This window comes from Hippocampus bargibanti, linkage group LG05 (genome assembly GCF_051943395.1).
Source record: "Hippocampus bargibanti isolate YZ-2025 linkage group LG05, ASM5194339v1, whole genome shotgun sequence".
Lineage (NCBI taxonomy): Eukaryota > Metazoa > Chordata > Actinopteri > Syngnathiformes > Syngnathidae > Hippocampus > Hippocampus bargibanti.
In genome coordinates this window covers 12,165,766-12,190,000 of record NC_142738.1, presented here as the reverse complement: position 1 = coordinate 12,190,000, position 24,235 = coordinate 12,165,766, and the positions used below count along the sequence as shown (strand labels likewise).

General features: G+C 41.9%; 2 protein-coding genes across 5 annotated transcripts in view; one reads left to right on the top strand and one right to left on the bottom strand.

The window, feature by feature from the left end:
- LOC148897963 (1-phosphatidylinositol 4,5-bisphosphate phosphodiesterase zeta-1-like) overlaps nucleotides 1-7,852 on the top strand; it is a 13,056-nt gene extending 5,204 nt beyond the window's left edge. The window contains exons 5-9 of the mRNA XM_088996569.1: nucleotides 454-570; nucleotides 2,870-3,042; nucleotides 5,375-5,501; nucleotides 6,414-6,563; nucleotides 6,654-7,852. Coding sequence (XP_088852695.1) covers nucleotides 454-570; nucleotides 2,870-3,042; nucleotides 5,375-5,501; nucleotides 6,414-6,563; nucleotides 6,654-6,736 — 650 coding nt within the window. The 3' untranslated portion in view covers nucleotides 6,737-7,852. The remainder of the gene's footprint in view (nucleotides 1-453; nucleotides 571-2,869; nucleotides 3,043-5,374; nucleotides 5,502-6,413; nucleotides 6,564-6,653) is intronic.
- Nucleotides 7,853-7,982: 130 nt separating this feature from the next.
- On the bottom strand, nucleotides 7,983-23,396 carry pik3c2g (phosphatidylinositol-4-phosphate 3-kinase catalytic subunit type 2 gamma). Of its 4 annotated transcripts, XM_088996565.1 has the most exons (33): nucleotides 23,243-23,396; nucleotides 21,956-22,472; nucleotides 21,803-21,882; nucleotides 20,256-20,413; nucleotides 20,002-20,116; nucleotides 19,814-19,925; nucleotides 19,301-19,371; nucleotides 18,973-19,036; nucleotides 18,769-18,894; nucleotides 18,593-18,623; nucleotides 17,186-17,369; nucleotides 16,980-17,102; nucleotides 16,692-16,820; nucleotides 16,469-16,583; nucleotides 16,247-16,380; nucleotides 15,906-16,094; nucleotides 15,724-15,817; nucleotides 15,560-15,654; nucleotides 14,229-14,409; nucleotides 14,045-14,152; nucleotides 13,525-13,617; nucleotides 13,276-13,405; nucleotides 12,372-12,508; nucleotides 12,086-12,255; nucleotides 11,842-11,998; nucleotides 11,526-11,635; nucleotides 11,289-11,457; nucleotides 10,461-10,579; nucleotides 10,293-10,389; nucleotides 10,152-10,215; nucleotides 9,778-9,857; nucleotides 9,558-9,683; nucleotides 7,983-9,343 (listed from the first exon to the last, which is right to left on the bottom strand). In XM_088996565.1, exons 2-33 carry the CDS (start codon nucleotides 22,412-22,414, stop codon nucleotides 9,191-9,193), a joined length of 4,173 nt encoding a protein of 1,390 aa, XP_088852691.1. In that variant the 5' UTR covers nucleotides 22,415-22,472; nucleotides 23,243-23,396; the 3' UTR covers nucleotides 7,983-9,190. The 4 variants fall into 4 exon arrangements, 3 of the variants coding, with proteins under 3 accessions (XP_088852691.1, XP_088852693.1, XP_088852694.1); XR_016114999.1 differs by lacking the exon at nucleotides 7,983-9,343 and having other exon boundaries at nucleotides 9,656-9,683; nucleotides 10,095-10,215; XM_088996567.1 differs by lacking the exons at nucleotides 7,983-9,343; nucleotides 10,152-10,215.
- Nucleotides 23,397-24,235: the final 839 nt, after the last annotated feature.

The window sequence follows — 24,235 nt, the reverse complement described above, 5'->3', positions numbered from 1 at the left end:
ATTATTTATAATTTTATCTGTGGTTTTATTGTTCTTATCCTGTGACTGGAAAGTGATTTTGTGAGTTTTTAAGGCACTTATAAATAAATGTGTTATTATTATTATTATTATTATTATTATTATTGTTGTTATTATTATTATTATTATTAGTAGTAGTAGTAGTATTAGTGTTATTATTATTATTTCAAAAAAGAGTGACAAAAGCCTTTTTGGTGATTAACTGATGTGTCTACACTATACCGCCTACTAGTGCTCAGGTGGACATTTTTTTTTGCCCCCACAATCAATACATGAAAAAGGCTGGTATTTGCATGATACCAATAACCTGGTATTGGTACCAATTGTGGGAATATATATATTCGGAGGATATTTGCATGCTGGACACTGTCTGCATTTTAGTAGGATACATGTTGTGTCACCTTATATCGAACGATGTGTGTGTTTTGTCTTCAGGTAAAGACTTTGTTCGGCACAACCAGAGATTCCTTAGCAGGATTTATCCAGCAGGCTCCAGGACGTCCTCGTCCAATTACAACCCTCAAGAGTTCTGGAATGTCGGCTCGCAGCTCGGTAAGAGACAATCCGACTGAACGCAAAAAGACAAGAAATCACATATTGTGGGTGGCTGAGAAACGCAACGTACGGTGCCTTGAGATATGACTCATTTATTCCAAAACAAATCCAAAAATTCTGTCCATCATCTTGTATTTTATGAAACATAAATAGTCTCCAATCAGACTGGAAAGACGGCAACTGGTTGCCAGCCAGCAACGGGAACGCATAGACAAACAACCACCCACTCTCACATTTGCATTAAATGATAATGTAGTGTTTCATTAACCTACATTTTTGTTGGAATCTGTGAGGAAACCAGTCCCTACGTAATAGGCCTGAGCTGAAATCGAACCTTGCATGTCGGCATTGTGAGCCCGAAGTGGAAATCAGTTGACCCCGGGCCGCCCTTAGTGAGCCCATCTATTAGTTTTTTACAGGTAATGTTAAGCAGATTCCTTACTTACAGACAGTGCATTGTAGGTGTTCAAATACCTGACATGTTCCGCCTTCGTCCAAACGACGAAGGCGGAAGTAGTCGCCGAAACATGTCAGGTATTTGAACACCTACAATACACTGTCTGTAAGTAAGGAATTTGCTTAACATTAGTTATCAAGTAGACAGGATGAATTTAGTACAACGAGTTTTTTACAGGGTTTTGTTGTGCAGCGGATAAAGAATATATGGCCATTCTTAGGGTCATTGGGAATTGCCATGAGTTTTGTTCCATCGATATGCCGTTTTCATATTGTTTTAATTGACAGTGCCAACATGCATCTATGTATCCGTAATAAAGTCATCCGCACATGGAATATATATGAAAGGCAAATTCCATATACACACACATTTGCTGCCATTTCTGAATTTATTCGGGAATTGAAAAGTGTGACATGGAGCGCCATTCCCGAATTTGTTTGGGTGTTTGTTTTTCTTGTGGGGGGGTGCCAATAAAGCGCTGGCCAGACCTCTGGCAATGTTTTGTCACTTGCACGAGGGGGCAGCATTTGCATTTTGTCCATGTTAGTGCTTTGTTACAGCTTTAGCTGTTGTTAAAGCGTTATATGAACCAAAATGTATGTATTGTATTTGCGAGAGTGGCTGCCTTTCCAGCAGCTCCTGTCTTTTGTTTTTCTACTTTCATTCCTTTCATAACTTTGCTGCTGTGAAATCTAAATTTCTCCACTGCGAAACTAATAAAGGCAAATCCAATGTTCCAATCCAATGTCCAATGTTCTACAGCCACTACCATTTCAAGCTCAGATAACTTCAGACCCATATAACTTCGGAATTAACTTTTTTTTTGATAAAAGGCGAGAGGCTAAGGTTTCTAACGCTGTATTGAATGTTTATGTAGTCCTTAAACTCAATATTTTGTGCGTCCTGCAATTTGAGTGAAAATGACAAAAACCCTGGCATTGGAGTGGACACGTTTTTGCACATCGTCTGGCAGTGAATGAGTTAAATGGCAAAGAAATAATAGTGGCTATTTGAAGCTCTTATGTGTGGATCAAAAGGTGGAAACATCATGTTCGCTTAGATTGTCCAAAGTCATAAGGGAATTGTCTTAATTAGCAGTGTAAAGAACGTTTCTTTCCAGTCCACAGCATGGACAGAAGACTTGCAAAACCATTGTTACTTTTTTTGTTGATGTCAATGTTCATTCAGTATTCTGATCGTGCTCGATTGGTTTCTGAAGAAAAAGTCCCAGCCACTAAATCGGTTTGACTTACTTTTGTTGTTCTGTCTGCCGCCTTGATTGTTTTCTACTGCCACAAAGTGAGCCTGAGATGATGCCCTGCAGACTGTGCAGATGGTGAGATTTTGTCAATGCTGAAAGACGCCGCAGTGCCAGACAGACCGGAATGGATCAATCACCGTTAAATCAGGAGAAAATTCTCTCAAGTGATGCAGACGAATGCATAGCGCTGGCGATAAGATTTATGACGTGCTAGAAAGTTTCCCAAAAAGATCACGTTTTTCTGGCAAATACTCTGGACGTTTTGAATGAAGCAAACAGTGACAATGGAACCGCAAAGTTGGGTCTCTCGAATGGCTTCCTAATCAGTCAGAATCAGAAAACCTTTATTTGTCCCACAATGAGGAAATTTGCAGTCCACAGCAGCAATTTGAAAGGGGATGAGGTGGGGGGGGGGGTGAAAGGATAGAAAACAAGATATTCTAAGCATAACAAAATAAAATGTCAACATGCAGTTTTGTTGCTAGTCACGTTTTGAAACTCAAAGACGTATGTCATTACGTGTTCATTGTGTGTTCTTTTAACGATCCAACTAATAAATGCCCCGTTGTACTTTTCAGTGGCACTCAATTTCCAGTCGCCGGGATTGCCCATGGACCTTAATGACGGCCGTTTCCAAGACAACGGCGGCTGCGGCTACGTCCTTAAACCCGCCGTGCTCATGTTGCGTGAACGGAGCTTTGATCCAAGCTGCAGTCAACGCGGCGTTCCACCAACACACTTGCTGCTCAAGGTATTATTACCATTTGGCAACATGCAGCTGGGATGGATTACAAAAATCTCATGTGTTGTGTGGATTTTAATTTGGATTATTGAGCAATTAAAAAAAATAGCTCTTGGCACCCAGGGGCAATAATGACTTCCGAGATGGCCACACTGAAAAATGTGACAGTGGAATGAGTATTAGGACTAAAATGCACTATTCTCACGATATGACAGTGATTTAGAACCCCCCAAGCCAGCAGTGAAACATTTGCGGCCCTTCGCTTTACTAGACTTTTTATTCCACTATCCAGTGCAGCGGATACCCATTCACCCATTGAGTCGACACCAAATGTCAGCACTTTGTCTCATCTGACCACATCATTTTCGATGGGTGATTGAAATGTTCTACAGCCAATTTATGTTCCTTTTTATCTCATTCACTGCCAGTGAATGCGTTTAAAATGTTCAAGGGGTTGTCAGATAGAATCATGTTGCGCCACTTTTTGGGCGTGGAGCACTAGGCTGAGAGCAATGAGATTCAAATAGAAATTGGCTGTATCTGGCAACTAAGGGCAAGGTATGCAAATTCTCCTTTATCCGACTACTGTTTAATTCATTCACTGCCAGACAATGTGCAAAAATGTGTCCATTCCAGTGCCAGGGTTTTTGTCATTGTCACTCGAATTCCTGGACCCACAGAATATTGAGTTTTAGGACTACATTAAATGCAGCATGAAAAACCTTACACTTCCTTCTTTCATCAAAAAGAGTTAATTGCTAAATTATACGAGTCTGGAGTTATGTGAGCTTGAAATGAGGGCGGCTGTTCAAAATACAATGCGACACATACGTATAGGTTTATATAGCGCTTTCACAACAGCTGAAGCTGGAACAAAGCGCTAACATGGAATAAAGGGAAATGCTCTCCCCTCGTGGAAGGGAAAACATTGCAAAAGGCCTGGTCGGAGCTTTATCGGCGTCCAAGCAAGAAAAAACAACCGTAACTAATTCGGGAATGGCACTCTAGGCCATATTTTCAATTCCCGAATAAATTTATGGATGGCAGTGAATGAGTTAAGTGTGAGGACCGATTCGGCAACTCCCATGTACCACTTCATTATGATACAGTGCATTAGCAACTGCTTTGAAGTCCATCTATCCATCCATCCATCCATCCATCTTCTGCCGCTTATCCGGGGTCGGGTCGCGGGGCAGCAGCTTCAGTAGGGAAGCCCAGACTTCCCTCTCCCCAGCCACTTCTTCCAGCTCGTCCTGGCAGATCCCGAGGCGTTCCCATGCCAGCTGGGAGACATAGTCTCTCCAGCGTGTTCTGGGTCGTCCCCGGGGTCTCCTGCCAGTGGGGCATGCCCGGAACACCGCACGAGGGAGACGTCCCGGGGGCATCCTAATCAGATGCCCGAGCCACCTCATCTGACTCCTCTCGATGTGTAGGAGAAGCGGCTCGACTTTGAGCCCCTCCCGGATGAGCTTCTCACCTTATCTCTAAGGGAGAGCCCGGACACCCGACGGAGAAAGCTCATTTCGGCCGCTTGCATTCGGGATCTCGTTCTTTCGGACACAACCCATAGCTCGTGACCATAGATGAGGGTTGGGACGTAGATCGACCGGTAGATTGAGAGCTTTGCTTTTTGGCTCAGCTCCTTCTTCACCACGACAGATCGGTACAAAGTCCGCATCACGGCAGACGCCGCACCGATCCGCCTGTCGACCTCTCGATGCCTTTCACCCTCACTCGTGAACAAGACACCCAGATACTTAAACTCCTTTACTTTAAGTATCTGGGTGCTTTGAAGTCGAAGGTGAAATTTCCAATCAGCTCCTTGCTCCAATTAACTTGGTCAGGGGCAATGGTCACTGCAGTGGACAGTTCATCATGATATAGGGTTACAAAGTGCATGAAAGGGTTACTTTCCATTCATAAAGACACACACATACACAAAGTGTCATTTTTCATACAATGTCGTTTTTTCATAGAAAAGCTAGCACAAAGAATAAACCTCGGCTGCATGGATGAAACATCAATGCGCTGCATTCTTCTCTCGGATGGAGAAGCATCACCTTGTTCACATTGTCACCATGTACTGTATTTGATAATTTCAGTGAAAATCTCACTGTGATTCAACACTGTGGGAATCTTGAAAAACATTGAGTGATACAAACTTGTACATTTTTCATGTACATAGAAAACGTACTGTATCTCCTTTTTTGTATCCTTGCCTGTTTTTAGCATGAAATGAGCAACTTGATGGTGTGTCTATGTTTTTTTTTTGTTTTTTTTAATGACTGGAAGTTCAATCCCAGCTGCAACTATGTACAATCCATATGCTTACTTGCAACAGGTGATCTGTGGGTCTAACCTACCAATTCCTCGAAGTGGCAAGGCTCTTGATCCTTTCGTCAAAGTTGAAATTCATGGGATTGGATCAGACTGCAACAAAAAAACCACAAACACAGTCAAAAACAACTGTGAGTACTTTAGCGCCAATGTGCTTGTGTGCACTCGAGCGTGTGCATGCGTGTGTGTGACAGGGGGGCTTAAGTCACAACTTGAATGACTCATCGCTTTGTCACCCTTGACGTTTATTTCACAACTGACGACAAGCTCGGCAAGAGTCTAATGGAAACATTCCGTCTCATTTATGCACTCTGTGCTTCTTCAAATGTTTTGATTAAATTTCAGTCCTGCTTGAAATGTCAAAATTGTGGACGGTTCACAGTTACAATCTCAAATGGTGCAAATATTTTTGACATTGAGCTCTACCTGAGCAGAATTCAAACAATCAATAAAATGTGGCATGTTTTGAGAATGTCAACAAACTTTTAGACTGACGTGCGGATCTCAATGCAGCCCACCTCTAATGTGCGGAGATTTTAAAATTATGCTAAACTTGGCGGAAATATATGCGAAAATATGAAAATGACTTCCCTTTGGGAGCGTCACTGTATTCATTCATTCACTGCCAGACATGCAAAAATGTATCCACTCAAGTGCCAGGGTTTTAATCATTGAATTCCAGGACCCACAAAATACTGAGTTTTATGACTACGTAAACATTCAATACAGCATGAGAATCCTTAGACTCTCTTCTTTCATCAGAAATAAAATATTAATTCGTAAATCATATGGGTCTGGGTTTATATGAACTTGAAATGAGGGCGGCTGTCCAAAATACAATGCAATGCATACATTTTGGTTTATATAGCGCATTAACAACAGTTTTAGATGGAAGAGGAAGGATGGAGGATGAAGGAAGGAAGGAAGGAAGGAAGGAAGGAAGGAAGGAAGGAAGGAAGGAAGGAAGGAAGGAAGGAAGGAAGGAAGGACTTGCACTTTCCAGTAAAGCTGAGTGATGAAGTTAATGACGTCATGTATTGCAGCTTTGAATCCTTACTGGGATACCGACATGAACTTCCACATCAGCATTCCCGACCTGTGTCTCATCCGCTTTTGTGTCCGAGATCAGACCGGCTTTCTGTCGAGTGACTTTGTGGGCCAGTACACGCTGCCCTTCAGCAGCCTGAAGAAAGGTTTGACGAGATGACTTGTTACATTCTATCTACTGTATTTAAAAATTGTTCCTTCCCACACTCATATTGTTTGTTTTTGTATACCTCCAGGCTATCGCTGGGTACCTCTTCGGTCCCGAGATGGATGCAGCTTGGATCCAGCCACTCTTTTCGTTTTTGTCTGGTATTCCTAAACCGGATCACACGTACCTATAGCAAAACACGCGTCGCCAACAGAGACGACTGTGTCGCTTCTGCAACAAAGGGATGCAAATACATCAAAGCAATTGTTTTTCCTCAGATAGAAATATCAGTTTATTGTGTGAAAATAGATGTGTTATAATCCTGCCAGTGCTGCACAAGGGGAAAAAAACAAACCCAGAACACTCCAAAAAGCCAACATGTAAAAATCTGTTTGCAGCTTGTGCAAACCAAAATGAAGGGCAAAATCCCTCATGTGAGATTGTAGCTTCTTGTGACAAAATTAATACTTGATGTGAGTTCAGTTAATGCCAGCAAAGTTGTTTTCCTGCTCAGAGCAATAAATCCGACGCTTTGCTTGGGCTGAGACCTCCTAAAAGATGTCAGGTCAGGTCCATGGCCTCTACACTAAAAAAAGACTTTTTTTCATGAGTCTTTCCCTCGAACATGCAGAATCCAAAAGGGAATCGTATAAATAGCACCCACACAGGTATATATTATTGAAGTATATGCAGTGAAGAAAAGTCTAGTTCAGTCTGGCTTCATCGGCAAATCCAACAAAGGAGGTGGGAAGAGAAGGGCTGTCAGCAGCAGGATGCCATTAAGATAACATGAGGACCTGCGTGACCGGTGTCTGGCATTGTGGGGAAGGGAATCTTATCCGCTCATAATGGGCAGAGGTGTTTTTTTTAATAACATCTTATTCTCACACACAGATATATAGATCAGAACAGGTGTCAAACTTTAGTCCCTCAGGCCTGATGCCGCTGTCCATATGATTGTACAACCGAGTTTGCAAATTTACAATTGCATCACGGAGAAAGATGATGTCAGCGCAGTAAATTCATTTACAAACGACAATCAACGACATTCCAACACACTCTTATGCCATTTTCGGACAGACTTCAAGTTCTTGGACATTATGGATTGTAAATGTCATGAAATGTGGTTGTGTTTAAACCAGTGGTGCTGAAAGATTTTAATCCAAGTACCACTGAGAAAAAAAGTGTTCACTTTGATGTAAAAAAAATTCAGTGAGCACAAAAGTGTCAATAAAAAATTTGCTGAAACAAAGGTTTAAAAACAAACACTTCTAAATATCAAATGCTAAACTTAAACCCAACTGAACTGTACCAAGTTACCATATTTTTGTCACGTCACTTGAGGCTCGAGGGCTGGGCTCGAGTGACGAAAGGACAGCAGGGAGTGTGGATCCAAAATACACGGCGAGACAGATACTCGGATACAAAAGTCTTTACTGAGGCACGCATGAAAAAATAACAAACAGGGAAGAGTGGAGGAAGATAACTAAATGACAGCAGACCTGGCAACACGGAAGTGGAAACGGCAATGTCCAAAAATACTCCGACGGAGACGGTAGTGAGCGCCAGACAGATATAGGCAGAAGGCACAATCAGTGAATGACAATCAGCTGTGGGAACCCAGGTGAATGATGATTGGAGGGGCCGTCTCCCAAGATTGGCGGAGGAGGTGACAGGAGGGGCGGGGCGCGCCCCGGATGGCAACGAGATGTGACAATTTTCCAGTGTATTTGGCGCCCCGGACTATAAATCGCACCCCAAATGTATGGTGTATTTTCAAACCTTTTCCATATATAAGGCACGCAAAAAGGTTTTTCAAATACAATGTATAAATAAATAAAGGTTTTCCAAGTATAAGGCATTTTAAGGTGCTACATTAGAGGCTGGGTTTACTGCTTCTACAGGGGGAAAAGGAGTCGGTGGCTGCTGACAGTAGTTTCCAGACCTGGTGTGGCTCAATATTACTTCAAATATAAGGTGTGCCAGAATATAAGGCGCAGGTTCATCTTTTGAAGAAAATTAAGGCTTTTGGGTGCACCTTATACACCGGAAAATACGGTACTGATTATTTTTGCGTACCACGAGAGATTTTTGTGAATCACTGGCGTAAAAAAAGGCATTTTTTTCTCTTGCTGTCCCCTAATGACTAAATTTCAAACCAAAAGACAACGAATGTTTTGGGATTTTTTTTGCATACCTTCCACCCCTCTTGATACAAAATAGGATTATTTCTTTGGTTCCATCTTGTGAGTTGAGGAGTTTCATTTAATCAGGCAATAGCATTATCTGAAAAAAGGGCATTCAAAAATGTGTTAATGGCATATTGTGTGCCATTTTTTTCTGACAAATGCATCCAAATATTTTTGTGAACCAGTATTATTTGATAGAGAGAAAGGCATACTAGTTAATGTTTATGTTCACGATTAAAACATTTCATTGGCATTTAAAACAACAAACAGTCAGTGCTTTCAGTTAATGCAGTTCAGATGCACAACCGCATATTTCCATTTGTTTTCTTTCCCAGTTGCAACTTAGACCGCAGTCGATCACTTCATTGTAGTTAAGACAAAAGACATTGTTGTTGGGTCCCATGTTGGCGACAGGCCCGCGGTGCAAAGTGTCCGATCAGAGTGCCGAATTTCCCAACGTGAACCAAGTCTCCTTGTTGAGCAGCTCCTCGTCCAGTTTGATGTTGGTAGCAGCGACAAACGCCTTCTTGCTTTTCACGCTCAACTCCAGCACCATCCCATAAAGCAGGGGGACATGAGTCCACTCCAGCTGGCAACGTCACAAAATATTTTGGTACAAGCTCTGCATGTCAAATTCAAATTTTGGAAAACTTTCACTGTATATTTTATCCAACTTTCTTCTGCCGTCCTACAACAATGTTTTTAGATGTAATTATTTCATTTAATGTACCATGATAGTGGACATATCCCTTTGTAACAATATTATTGTTACAATTAATGTATAAGAAATAAAATCATTATACCAGTTCATTGAATGTGGGGCTGTCATTATTCCGCACCACTTTCGTCTTCTTTTTGGACTTCCGCTGCGGATCCGGTCTCAGACATGTGATCACGTAAGCATCGGGGTTGGTGCCATTGGGCATTTTCTGTCCAAAGAAAAATACAATAAAACGTTTTTTTTTAATTCATCTGAAAGAAAATGGAACATGCTGTCTTTTTCATTCGCCGTGGCAAGCTCACAATGTTCTTGAGGTGTTTTACCAAGACGGAGAGCTTACAGCCTTTGTAAGAGATGTACAGCTGTATTTGAGGACAAGCTTCTGAAAGGGGAAATCACAAATTGTCATTTGACGACACCCAGTTCATCTTACTCAACACTGAATGAGGTGCACGACTGGGCGAAAGCCACTTCTAGAGCTGCATTTCAGATTCTGAAGACAATGTTGTACAAGTTTGATTCTGCTATTTTGTAAGGTGACAAACATAAAAAACACCCCATTATGATGCAAGCTAGAATTTACAGGCAACATTGTTCCGACTGCTGACAAAGTCCTTACATTCAGGCTTAATTGTGTTGGTGTACCGAATGATGTGGCTGATGAGTGGATATTGACCTTTTACCACATATTCTTTCACCATTTTGGGCCCATCCAAGAACAAGCTGCACACAAATTCATTCTGAAGAGCAGATATAGACATATAATTTCTACCAAAAAAAAGACATCAAACAATTGGACGTTCTCAAGCAAACATACTCCCTTGCATGGTCCCTCAAAAAGCTGTTTGAAGTATTTATTCAGCAGAGACATTTTCCTGTTGGGGTTGAATGACATCATATACCAAGACGGGAATCTGGAAATGAAAAGAGGACAACGTGGTCGGACAAAGAGAGAGTGTGATGGATGCTTGTCTGTGGGACTCACTGAGGCATCGCAGATTCGATGAAATGTTTCTGCAGTTGTTTGTGGATCAGCTCAAAGTTCTCAAATGTCATTTCGGTATACCAATAGCCGTCGTCAATGGTCAATCTCAGGCTGTAGATCTAACAAAAAAAAAAAAAAAAAAAAAAAAAAAAAAAAAAAAAAAAAACAGCTATGCTGTTTGGCTTTTGGATACTTTCTCAACACTGACACGAGGCATTGTATTTGCCTTTATTAGTCTCACAGTGGAGAAATTTACATTTCACTTTAATAATAATAACAATTATTATTATATAATTTATATATTATAATAGAACATTATTATTATTATTATTATTATTATTATTATTATTATTATTATTATTATTATTATTATTATTATATTATTATTGTTATTATTATTATTATTATTATTATTATAGTAATAATAATTGTGTGGTTAGAATGCCGGCTTCACAGTGCAGAGGTCATGAGTTCAAGACCCGGTCCAGCCTCCGTGTGTGGTGTTTGCATGTTCTTCCCGGGCCAGCGTGGGTTTTCTCCAGGTCCTCCGGTTTCCTCCCACATTCCCAAAGCATTCATGTCAGGCTGATTGAACATTCAAAAAATGTCCCTAGGTGTAAGAGTGAATGGTTGTTTGTCTATGTGTGCCCTGCGATTGGCCGGCAACCAATTCAGGGTCCCCCGCCATGTGCCCAAAGACAGCTGGGATAGGCTCCAGCACCCCCCGCGACCATAATGAGGATTAAGCAGTCTGGAAAATGGATGGATAATAATAAAATAATAATAATAATAATAATAATAATAATAATAATAAACATTTGATCTCACTGCAACTTTGTCCTTGATGTTAAAGTCCTGGATGACGGCATCTTGAATGTTGGTGATTGGAGCAGGAGCGCCATCACGGATAGACGCCGCTGCTTTCTTCCCTTGGGCTATGCTGTGTGTCAGGAAGTTGAGCTTAACCGCTACGGAACCCATACTCTCCTTGATCTTTCTGAACAGAAGACACAATGCCACACAGTGATCACTTAATAAATAAGAGATGTGTGTATTTTAAATTACTTTGTAAAGTATGATGTGGCTTCCAGGTCAGTGTCGTGCGGTCTGAGATTTCTCTGGACGTACTGCAGATCCTGAGAGTCCTTCAGTTCGGGCATTCCTGCATTGGTCATCTGGGGAGAATGCAAACACATACCAAAAAAAAAAATCAACAATGTGATTCAAATGTGGTTCATTACATCTGCCAAAAACATGTAAGTAATAATTAAATCAAATTTTTAAAAGTCTATAGTTTGGGTATTATCTTTTCCTGTTGTGTGTAACTTGACCACGGAGGGTGAGTATAATACAGTCATGAAGACCAAATGTTTGGCCTTACGAGCTCCAGCAGGCTGAGTATGAGGCCAGATCGGTGTCTGATGATGTTGTAAGCTTCACAGCAAAGTTCCACAAAGCGATGCAAGCGCTGAGGTTTCTGCCCACCGCCTGTGATGAAATGCTGCATCTCTGACGAAAAGATAAATGGTGATCGGTCCCTGCGTTGTTAAATAAAAAAGGATAGGAACAGTTATTCCAGCATTTGTTTTTTTCCTCCCAAGTGACTGTTTGAAACATTGAATTACCTTTTAACCGTTGCAAACATCTGCGCATTGCCCATGATCTTGCCAAAGTCGATGTGGAACATGTGCCCGCTGTGCTTCAACATGATGTTGTCGTTGTGGCGGTCGCAGATCCCCAGGATGAAGGTGGCCACGCACCAACCTGCACATGAATGAATGAAGTTCATCACAGCCTGAAAAGAAGTGGTAACAAAAAGAAAAAATAAATACATAAAAAACAATCCAGAGCGAGGTTTAACAATTAGTCCTGGAGGACGACTTTCATCAGTAATTTGGGACACCTGCTAACCTTTTCGTAGTCATCCTTGGTTTTGTTCCACATGTGGAACCACTTCTCCAGGGTGTCTTGTCGAAGGGTGCCACCGAGACCCCACTCTTGCTGAATCTTTCCAAGAGTCACCGCCTCAGGAACCACTTCTATGAGGCCTGTCAGATGGCATATATGAACAAATTATGACACACGAGTGGCACAGATGCAATGCTAATCTGAAAGGGACTTTTTTACCCATGTATGCTAAAATAAAATTACACTGACTGATACAGAATACACAGAATAGAAGTCATCATGTTCAAAAGTTTCATTTTGTGGAATGCTTGGTTGGCCGAACACATGTGACAACAAGGCCAATGGAACACAGAGAATCTGGGGTCAATTTGAGGCGAACAGACAATGCCTGTTAAACTGTCATCCTTGAGTCAGAGATCTATCTATCCCAGGGCGCAAGGGAGATTTCGGTACACTCCTGCACAAGAAGATATCATTAGCCCGGTTACAAAACTATCAGTTCATTGAAAGGCCACTCATTAAAATGTCTATGTTCTGTAGGTTTATGGATGTTGGTGCTTGTACCAGGGAAGAACTTGGAGGCGTGTCCATAGGGGTGTGGTATTCAAATAAAAAAGGGAGAGTTTTACTAATGTATCATGTGAATTTGCATGTACTCTCATTAAAAGGCTTGACAGGGGCTGCAGAGGTCAGGTGTCAGTCAAGAAGTGCACACAAAATGGCTTAATGAAAACTGCACCCCAATCTGGCAGTAAAAGACAATCGTCCTGTGTTCGAGCCTTTGTTCTGAGCAAACTTCTCTGACACTGACTCAGCATGATATTTTAATGCTTGTCGAGACACAGCATTTAAAAACGACTAAGGTGCAGTCTTATCTGAAAAAAATGTGTTGATTTGATGAACTCACCTTGAGTTGTGGCAGTAGAGAGACATCTGTAGGTGACCATTCGCAAGTCCAATCCTTCTTGAAGCCACACCCTATCCATCATACGAACCATCTGCAGTACTAGCATGTCTTGGCGAAGGCTGTCTCCGGTCTGAAGAGAACATGTCCAAATGAGTGATGGGTGGGGGAATGCTTCAGCTCATACTTCTCCTGGATAGGTCACAACTACATATCCAACAAGTATGAATAAATTGCTACTTTATGACCAACCTTGCAGATCACAGTGATGTTCTTCGCCAGTGGGTCAGTGCAAATGAAGGACACCCCAAGAGGAGAGGTATTGGAGTTGTAAAACTTACACGCCTGGAAATAAAATTTTACATTGTAAACACTCGTTCAGAGATTGGTCATTTGGATTTTGATGATGACATAGAGCAGGGGTGTCAAACTAATTTTTTACCGAGGGCCACATTGTAGTAATGGTTTCCTCTGCAGGGCCGTTATGAATTTGGGTAAACCATTAGTTTAATCTACTCCACATATTACAGACAGAACGCACAACAAATTAATGACTAGTAACTAGTCATTACTTTTAGCAAGTTTTCAAATCTGAAGTCAAGAATAATGACTTTTATTTTGATTTACATTGGACAATTTGAAATTTTGGTTTGGACTTTAGCAAGTATTCTGGCACTTGAAATGCTTCATTTGCTTTCGCAGTCGGAATAAAATGAGATGGCGGGCCAGATTTGGCCCCAGGACCTTGACACCCGTGAGGTAGAGCATTTACCTCTAGGTCCACACCCTTGATGTGGACTGCAACATCTAGAGGGAGATGGCATCTTCCCCCATCACTGAAGAATTTCTCGATTTTCTTCTTTTCTTTGTTAAGAACAGTCTGCAAGAAAAACAAGATGCTTCAAGAATATTTGACTTGCTGCTGAGTCTGAGCCCGCAAATGAGTTTTAAAAGACCTTCCGTCGCGTCTTCTCCGACGCCCGGACCTTCTCTGCCACCTGCACGAGTGTTGACAGCAAGTGGGTCTCTCGATCAAGCTCTTCCCGCAATGCTCGACCGCAGCAGAAGCGCAGGGCCGCGTGCACTTTACTGTACCAGCTCTGGTAGTGTGGCTCTGTGCAAGCATCCTCCAGCAACCTGGCGATATAATTATCAATGGCCTGTAAAACTGAGTTCCCTTTCAAATACATTGGTAACACTTGTGTGAGTTTATTAAACAATGTTGATGTCACACAAAGACACATGATTGAGGGTGCGAGGCCCACCTGACACGCTCCGCCGACTATATCATCCGCAAGGTGAGATCCTACCTGTGAAAATCATCTATTCTATGGCATGGGTGTCATATGGTAGTTACGATTCCCTCTTGGAGGACGTTACGAATTTGGGGAAGCCATTAAATTGTTTAATCCCCTCCACATATCACATATATAATGCACAACAAATTAATGAATAACTTGTTTTCAAATTTGAAGTAAACAATAATGATTATTATTGTGGTTTAAATAGGACAATTGAAAATTTTGGTTTCTACGTTAGCAAGCACCGTGGCACTTGACATGCTTAATTTGCTTTTGAGGGCCCAATAAAATGATGTGGCGGGCCAGATTCGGCCCCAGGACCTTAACTTTGACCCCTGTGATCTATGGAAATCAGGTATTCAACTTCTGTTTCCGCAATGTCAAACACAATGGACCCTGGGGTACTACACTCAGAATGTCCCGGTTTTAATTCAAATGAGGGCCCTCGTATATATTAACTCATTCACTGCCATTCCCAAATGTATTGAATTGAAAATATGATGTGGAGCGTCATTCCCGAATTGGTTTGAGTTTTGTTTTTTCTTGCAGGGGGTGCCGATAAAGCTCTAGTTGGAACTCTTGCAATGTTTTTTCCTTGCAGGAGGGGGAGCATTTGTCATTTGTACAGCTGCCCTCAACGCTGTATTGAATGTTTATGTAGTCCTAACACTCAATATTCTGTGGGTCTTGGAATTTGAGTGAAAATGACAAAAACCCTGGCACTGGAGTGGACACGTTTTTGTATGTCTGGCTGTGAATAAGTTCCTACATTTTTAAGATTATACTTCTACTTCTTATCCTATTACTATCCCTGATGCCTCCCATTGCCCCGCTTGCTGCTGCCCAGCTACAGTTTTACATGACCTACAGTAATTTCACTACTGTTTATTGTGTGTTTATAATTACTATTGTGTTGACAAGATTTAGTCTGGTCAACTTTGAAGGGTTAATAACGCTGCAATTCATGGTTGAGTTTGCTGACTCACCAGAAGAGTTGATGGGCAATCCGAATGTTTTTTATTGATCTCTCCAACAACAACATGACGAGAGGTCCGTCGAGCTCCCACTCGCTCTTCAGAGCCTGCACAATAACAAGATGATGATGATAATCTAAATAACGGTGAAGTGATGTGTCTTTTACGGTGCTAACCTGAACCAACTGCGGCAAAAACAGCTCCAGCTCATCATCGGGTATTTGTACAAAATACTGCACAGCGGTCTCACGCACTGTCTGGTCTGGAAAACTGGACAAAGGAAAAACACATGTCTTCGTGTTCAATTAAGTAAACTAGCATTGTGGGGAAAATGACAGGGATGAGATTTGCTGCCTACTAATCTGTGAGCAGGAAGAGGGCTTCTTCAGGAAGGTGGATGGCCCAGCGGTCCACAACTGTGTAGATCTCTGTCAGGTCCTCAGACTGCCACCTGGGGGTGCCACCCAACAACAGATGGAGGAAGGTACTTGCATTGTCACCGCTGTGACGTTTACTCCACAGGAAGCTTTTCTCGTTTTCCGAAAGACTGGATCAAGAAAGGATTGTCTTGACTCATGGGTGCCCCACCACATTCCCCCAAGTTGGATAGACAATGTAAAATCATTCATTCTCAATGTATCTGAAATGTATTTGAAATATGCTTCTCAGGCGGAAACTGCTTTTTTTCTCCCGACTCACAAGCGAAGGCAGAGTTTCTTGGATACTTGTGACATTTTCTTTTCTAGATCATCACAAGGTGATGAAAATATGAAGGACCCGGGCAGTGCGACAGGCCTTCGATACGTCCAGGTGACCTCATTTGGAAACTCAACCTGTATGGAAAAGATGATGAGTGATGCTGTTGATTGTGTTTGTTTTTGCTACCACTGGGGACTAAAGTTTTTTTGGGAGACTCCCCACCTGCAGAATGACCCCAACTGTTTGCCGGTGGCTATCAAACAGTGCCGGGGAGGGCGGAGAAGACAGCATGGACAACATGGACACACTGAGCAGGATGGTCCCTCTGGCAAGGATTCTACATACACAGTTTAGTCAACATCCGTTATGGAAAATGGTGTGAACTGTTCATTAAAGAAAAAATGTGACATAGTATCTGTATGATCTATTGAAAATGCCCCAGTACCTGTTGCTGTAAAGAGGAAGAACAGCCCATGCCAGCAGCTCAGGGCTCTTTCCTCGCTTTGAGGCCATCAGCTGGAAAGTCAGCATGCTCTCATAGGGTAACTGCTTTACTGGAACAGGAAATGCCATCCTGACAGCCAAATACAGAACCATGACTATTTGTGTTTGCATTTATTTGGAGCCAGTTATATAAGTCAGAGTTCCAGTTGGGTGGTCAGAGTCTCGCTTAAAACTGCCCAATACCTAAAATGTCTTAATTTCAATGAAACACACACACATTCATACTCACATGCGGTTACAACGTATTTTCTTCTCAAATGATAAAGTAGTGCTGATGTTTTCAGAAACCACGGCCGGACAAATCTGAGTTTGCCCATACGTCAGCTTACAGGAAATGGAAAAGCAGTGGAATCTAAGAAACATTGTTAAAAAAAACAATAAACAAGGATGACGTTTTTAGTGTGGTGTGTGCTCATTGCACAGCTAATGTCATACGTTGTCAGCCAGCTGGGTTGCAGTTTATAGAGCGTGGCCACGTTGAACTGTAAAAGTTCTCCGTTATCCTCCACATCACGAATCTGAGGTTTGCTGGCGATGTCCATAGTTTTGAAGTTGGTTAGGAAGTTTGCAAAGAAGCTCTGCATGACTTTCAGCAGTGACTCGCGCAGCACCCGCATGGCTGCAACATACACAATGATTGTCAGTGGCAGACATCATCTTGATATGAATTTACAATGGACGTGAGGCAAAAAATTGACAAGATTCGATTAGATTAGATGAGCCTTTATTAGTTTAACACGGGAGATATTTACAAAAAATGTGACTAGTTTTGAATGATGAAAGGTTTCGTCAAGGAATGCAGTATACCACATATGTTTGTTACATATTGCATGCAATTACAGACGCTCCCCAATTTACGAACATTCAAATTACAAATAACGGTACATACGAAAATTTTTGCAGGTACAGTATGTCGAAAAATGTTCGGACAGAGATGCTGTAAATATTATTTTGTATTGTGCAACGTTTTCTGGCCGAGCTCGCTTGCGATTGGCTGCGTACTGTGCTTCACACGCACTCACAGACACATTAGAGGTTTCAAGGGCTGGATGTTTACATCCCGGACACCATGCTAAAGTGTTGCAAACAAGTTCAGGCCCTGATTCGCCGAGCTCACCTATGATTGGCTGTGTAGAGAATGTGGGCGGGGAGAAAATCCCTCTTCTCAGTTAACTCTCCAGGAAGATACGATGCATAACAAAAAGTAATGGCTGCTAGCACGTAATTCAGTAATAACGTGCCAGTAGCTTCAGACTTACTGAAGACCCAAGGATATATGTCATCATACTACAGTAGGTGTGAATTTATTTTATGACTGTTACAACGTCTGTGTTTTATACTTCCCCGTTCAGGGTTTGACTTAAACATACATTCCATACAAAATATAGTACTGAAGATATTAACAAACAAATTCACCTTACGAACGACCGCTCGGAACATATCTCATTCAGTAAGGTGGAGAGCGTGGAGCGCATAGACAATGTTTTAGGGTTGTTACAAACAAATCTTTGCAATCTATTATCCTCATAATTAATCTATCGATGTAGTGACATACAAATATCAAGCTTTCATTTTGACAATTTTGAGGGCATCACCAAACCCATAGCGCTTCTCCTCACAAGAATCATGGGCGTGCTGAAGCCTATCCAGCTGTTTTTTGGGCTGTTTTAGGCGACACCCTGAACTGATTGCGAGTGGACACAAAAACAAACAATCGTTCATTATATCAGGAGTTTGGGAAGAAAACAGAGTACCCGTATAAATCCACATAGGCGCGGGAAGAACATGCAAACATCACACGGGAAGAGTGGAGTCGGAAACAAAGTCATCTACAGTACTCACCACTCTCGCATTCTGAGATTTCTTCATGGCTCTGCAACAAGAGGCGAGCACAAACATAATTTATGCATCAGGGTAATGGAAAATGATTGACATGATGTGGGACAATACAAGCATCCAGCAGGATTGTGATAAAAAAAAAAAATAATAATAAATGAGTCTGCATGATATGAACGTACTAGAGGCATGGGGTTGACTCTGTTGAGCCGACCAATGGCGTCCTCCAGCTCCTCCCCGGAGAGGCCGCACAGAAGGTTCGTAATGGTCCGAATATGGGCCACCATTATGTTGACGTTCATCCGCGACTGCACGCAGCAGGACATTATGAGACGCTTCATTCACATTTATTTTTACACGTGAAATGTGTGCTTGTCTCAACTCACTTTGGCTCTCATCAGCATGGCCTCCTCCCTGCTGTAGTTTATAAGGACATTCTGCAGACTCAATCTGAGAAATACAAAGTGGAGAGGTTGAACACTGCGATTGGCTGTCAACCAATTCAGGGTGTCCCCCGCCCTGTGCCCTAAAACAGCTGGGATAGGCTCCAGCATACCCTAATGAGGATAAAGCGACCCTAATGAGGATGAAGCGGTTCGGTTTCTTTACTCAATATTTCTGACAAACACACACATCTTGTAATCTGGTGAGATGTCATTGTGAGAGAAGTATGAGAAAAAGCTCTGTGAAGGGAATAACTGCTCGGTATCTTACTTGCAAGCGTTGAAGACGCAGACAGGTCTCACCAGCTCGTAGACTTGACCAGAAGGTTTGTCGTCCCCTTCCTCAAGAAAAAAAAAAAAAAGAAAACGAGTTATATTATGAATTGATGCCCATTCATTTTTCAGTATATGATATCTGTTCTAGTTCATCCTGTTCTGACACACAACCTATTTTTCTCTTTTTTTATTATATATCCGGAAAAAAATTATACAGACTCAAACTGAAATCAATAGGGTGGAACAATTTTGAAAAATAATCCCATTACAACTTTTGGTAAAATAATCAGCCCAACACATAACCATGGAATAAACCTGACTTTTTTATTTTCCTCCATCTGTCTCGCAACTGCCAGCAGCCAGTATGTGATTTGTATACAGAACAAAGTTGAAGGGGGAAAAAACAGCTAGTGTTTACACAGCCATAACAACCTTGATAATCAGTTTGCAGGGCAGGCCTCATTGTTGGTCAACGATTAACCTTTGAGACAGTAAGGTGGTGACTCACATCCCTGGCCAGGCTGCGTCTTAGGCTGCTGGAGTGGAGCAGTCGAAGGGGAAGGTCCATGTTGAACTTGCAGTGCTTTTGAACGACCTCGTGCACACCCAGCAACTCGTCGCTGTGGACAGTGCGATGCCACAATGTGTCAATATCAAATGGAGGAATTAAGAAGTTTGCTCAATGAAATGACTTACTTGTGGAGATACTCCTCTGAGTTGCATAACTTGAGAACATAATGGCCGGTGGATTTGCGAGCAAACTCGAACAGATGGAATACCTCACTGATGAAACTTTGGACTGTCCTGTTCACTAGACAAATGATACAAATTCAACTCAACAAAAGGACAAATTTTTGCCTTTTAAATAAAGTGGATGGCCCTTTTGTCAATGCGTGTGTGTGTGTGTGTGTGTGTGTGTGTAGGTTCTTGTCTGATAGCTAATACTGTACCTGTGGTTGGGATTGGAAGCTGGTGACTTTGATTTTCGATTGCCACATTGACAATCAGCTCGACCTCCTGCAGCAGCGCTGGATGGAGGCGTGACACACGAGCATGCACCACACCTGCGTTGTGAGCGACTTGCGTGTGCTTGTAGCGCGACAGCAGCCTATCAAATCGAAACCCAGACATGCATGACAAAGACATTCTGTTCATCTTACTCAGTTTTTTCTTGGGAAAATTACTGCAGAGGTTCGATCAGGTTAAAAAAGGCCAACCATTAATTTATTCACTGACATTCACGAATGTATTCGCGAATTGAGAATATGACATAGCGCCATTCCCAAATTTGTTTGGGTTTTGTTTCTTCTTGTTTGGGTGCTGATAATGTGCTGGCCATTGCCTCTGTCAATGTTTTTCCCTTCCACAAGGGGGAAGCATTTCTCTTTTTTTCAATGTTAGTGGTTTGTCCCAGTTTCAGCTGTTGTTATAGCGCGATATAAACCAATATGAATGTAATGAATTGTATTTTGGACATCCGCCCTCATTTCAAGCTCATACAACTCCAGACCCATATAATATAGGAATTAACTCTATTTTTCTGATGAAAGAAGAGTGTTTAAGGTTTTTTATGCTGCATTGAATGTTTATGCAGTCCTAAAACTCAACATTCTGTGGTTCCTGGAATTTGAGTCACAATGACAAAAACCCTGGACTTGGAGTGGACACATTACACATTTTTTTGCACATGTCTGGCAGTGAATGAGTTAAACTCCCTACCTCGCCAATGATACATTCCACACCTAAATAGACCTCCACCAAAAGACCCTACAGACCGTGTAAAGTGAATTCAGAGATCTGTTTCGAAATACCTGACACATTTTAAGTTACCTTCTCGAAATGAGCCCTTTAAATCTATAACAGCACCTTTGTATGGTTTTCCAGTGCATTGTGATGTGCAGTTAGCTAGATTTGCTAAGGCAACACCCTTTAAAAATGTGTCTACGGACATGCCTTTTTTAGAGCGCCTCATTGTGCCTGTCATGGTGAGAAAGTTTTGAATGGCTTTGAATGGATTCCTGAATTAAATTTGTACTTATGCATAAGTAGCATCCATATTTTAACATACACTACAATACATTACAATACATCCTAATTTATATAGCGCTTTCACAACAGTTGCAGCTGTAACAAATCACTTCATATAATGGTAACACAAAGCAAAATAATAAACACAACAGGGGTGAAAATGCTCAATAGATAACAGGCACAGGCGTGGGTCCAGCATATTCAGTGGACTTTAAGTGGACAAAATAAAACAATCGATGCATTTCCTAATCTATGCCATTCTGATTTTGTTCCATTGTTACCAGATTGACTCAAAATGTAAAGTTCCTGAATCAAAAACTTTGTCAGATCATCGACCAAATGTGGACATTTTATAATCTAATTATATTCATCCAGAAAGAATGACTTTGCAAGAAAACAACAAAGTTTGTGCAAGTCTTTTTTTTAATGCAGTACCGGTATTTTAAGTCTTATATTGCAGGCATTTTACCTGGATGTGGATTGACAGAATGCAGCCATCACTGTTGTGCTGCCTTCTGGAGCGTCGCTCAGTTTGATGAGCCATTTATCCTAATGGGAAAGGCAATCATTTTGGCCACTACTTTCTCAAATTTAAGGCAGAAATACGATATTGGTTACTCACCAGCTCATCTATTTGTGTGTTGGACCGGACCAATTTGTGGACAGGGACAGTCAAATCACAGGAGGACCTGGCTCTGTTGTGGCGAAGGGCAGCGGGCTTCCTGGAGGGTACAGGTGGGGAAATGTGGTCCTGTCCACTTGGAGGTTTTGCACTTGGGACAGGAGGGGCTGGACGACAGGGTCGGGGAGCGACATATCCGCTTTGCTGAGCACTTTGCTGAACTCCTTGGGGATGTCCTCGGTCTTGAGTCCGGGATCCGGGTAGAGATTTCGGAAGGGGTGGGGGAAGGACTTTTGGTATTTGATAAATGTTGGCATTATTATCAATCTCCTCGTAAACATGAGGCTTAATTTCAGTTTCTGTCACAGATGCGGAGTGGTCACTCTTTGCGTTTTGTCTGTGAAGCAGTCTCCGTGCCGGTATTGGGGGTGGTCCTGCTTGCGGTCCAGCAGGATCCATCACATTGTAACTCGAGTGCGTCTTGACGGGGCAGTATGTCAGGTCACAGTGTGGCACACTGCAAAAAAAAAAAAAAAAAAAAAGAAACATCACAACGCATACTTTCGGTGACTCTTTCAGTCTTGATCTCTCTCTCTCTCTCTCTCTCTCTCTCTCTCTCTCTCTCTCTCTCTCTCTCACAACATAATGACACTCGAAGTTCATTTAGTACTTCCTTCTGAAAACTTCTTGTGCCGTTGATAAATTGTGATTCGAAAAGGTGGGCCTCAGGCTGAAGAGGGCACCTTGAATATAGATTAGGATTGAACCAGGAAATGTCATGGGTGATTCACGGATCAAACATGTTGTGCCATTCAGCTCAATGTAAGGAAACAGAAAGTTGTGCTCGAGCCACAGAAGCAGTGAAAGGTTGAACATGAGTATCCAGAAGTCAAATGAAGTCCATCTGTAAAGACTGTCATACATTTTAGGTTCATCCTAAAAATTATACCCGAAGGCTGAATATCCCTAACTTGTTGAATGTCACTGAAGATTCGGGTTGAGTCTAATCATTAACAGCTTTTCAAATCTCAACAGGAAATGCTGCAATGCTTGACCATGTCACAGTACCTGTGAGGTTCATAATCCCATAAAATTATAGTTTTATTGAAAAACACGAGAGCTACAAGATTGGGCTATTTTCTTGAAAGGATGATGTTTAATCAAACTCCCAAATGTAATTTAAATACCGAAACACATTTATGATAGCTATCAGCAGGGGGGGAAAAGCATCAAAACATGCCCTTATGGCAAATAAAATGAAAGTAGAATGAGTGCCAAGTGACCTACCATGAGAGTTCTTGTTTGTTGTCCCATGTTTCATGATAATTCAAGTCATCATGCTCAGCGAGTTAGACCTGAACACTTGCCGGTGACACTCTTGTGTTTACTCCTCCCACTGGATGCACTTTCCTTTACTTTTCACACTTGGTGGACACCGATGACACGCTCTCTGCTGGAGGAAACACATTATCACAGTTCATATTGGAATTTTATACTGAAAGATTCATGACCTATTTCGCTTAGTGGCTGTAAGAAGAAGGCACAATGTTTCAACTGCCTTTTTGGGGGAATTCAGTTATCTAACATTAAAGCAAAATAATAAAAACAATAATGTATAATTGTTTTCTGAGCCATTTATCCTCACGAGAGGGTCCCGGAGCCTATCCCAGCCATCATCGGGCAGTAAGCAGATGACTTCCATAACCGGTTGCCAGCCAAACGCAGGACACATAGAGACGAACAACCACTTGTGCTCATATTCAAACCTAGGGACAATTTGGAGTGGTCAATCAGCCTGCCATGCATGTTTTTTTGGAATGTGGGAGGTAACCAGAGGACCCGGAGAAAACCCACGCAGGCCCTAGGGATATGGGATTGAACCCACAACCTTTGCACTGTGAGGTCGACACACGATCCACTGGACCAACGGGCTTACTAACTATACTAATTTATTGAATTAATAATAAAAATCTAGCCTTGGCGGGGCAGCCAGAACAACTCTGTCGCAACCACAGAGCGTTGCAATCAGGAGGAGCATCAGTCTGCAAAACCTAGACCAAAACGTACGCAAAAACTGTGACCTTGAAGAGGGTACACTCCGGGAAGTAAATAAAAAAACAAAAACATCACCCTGTCCCTTTTCTGACTGATACTTAAAACATTTCTGTTGGTCTACTTAGTTTGCTTGCTATGATTTCAAAACTTCAGTCGCTAAGCCGTTTTAGGGGACAAAACTACAACACAAATAAAAAACAAAATTCGGTAACACTGGTGACCGCT

Bases quoted from the DNA above. Each gene is read 5' to 3' on its own strand.
- pik3c2g (XM_088996565.1), bottom strand. From the start codon at position 22,414: ATGGATCCTGCTGGACCGCAAGCAGGACCACCCCCAATACCGGCACGG. The intron at 20,117-20,255 runs GTACAGTATTAG...TCATTTGTCTAG, and splicing joins GCTTCCAATCCCAACCACAG to TGAACAGGACAGTCCAAAGT. The intron at 18,624-18,768 runs GTACGTTCATAT...CTCTTGTTGCAG, and splicing joins GAGTCAACCCCATGCCTCTA to AGCCATGAAGAAATCTCAGA.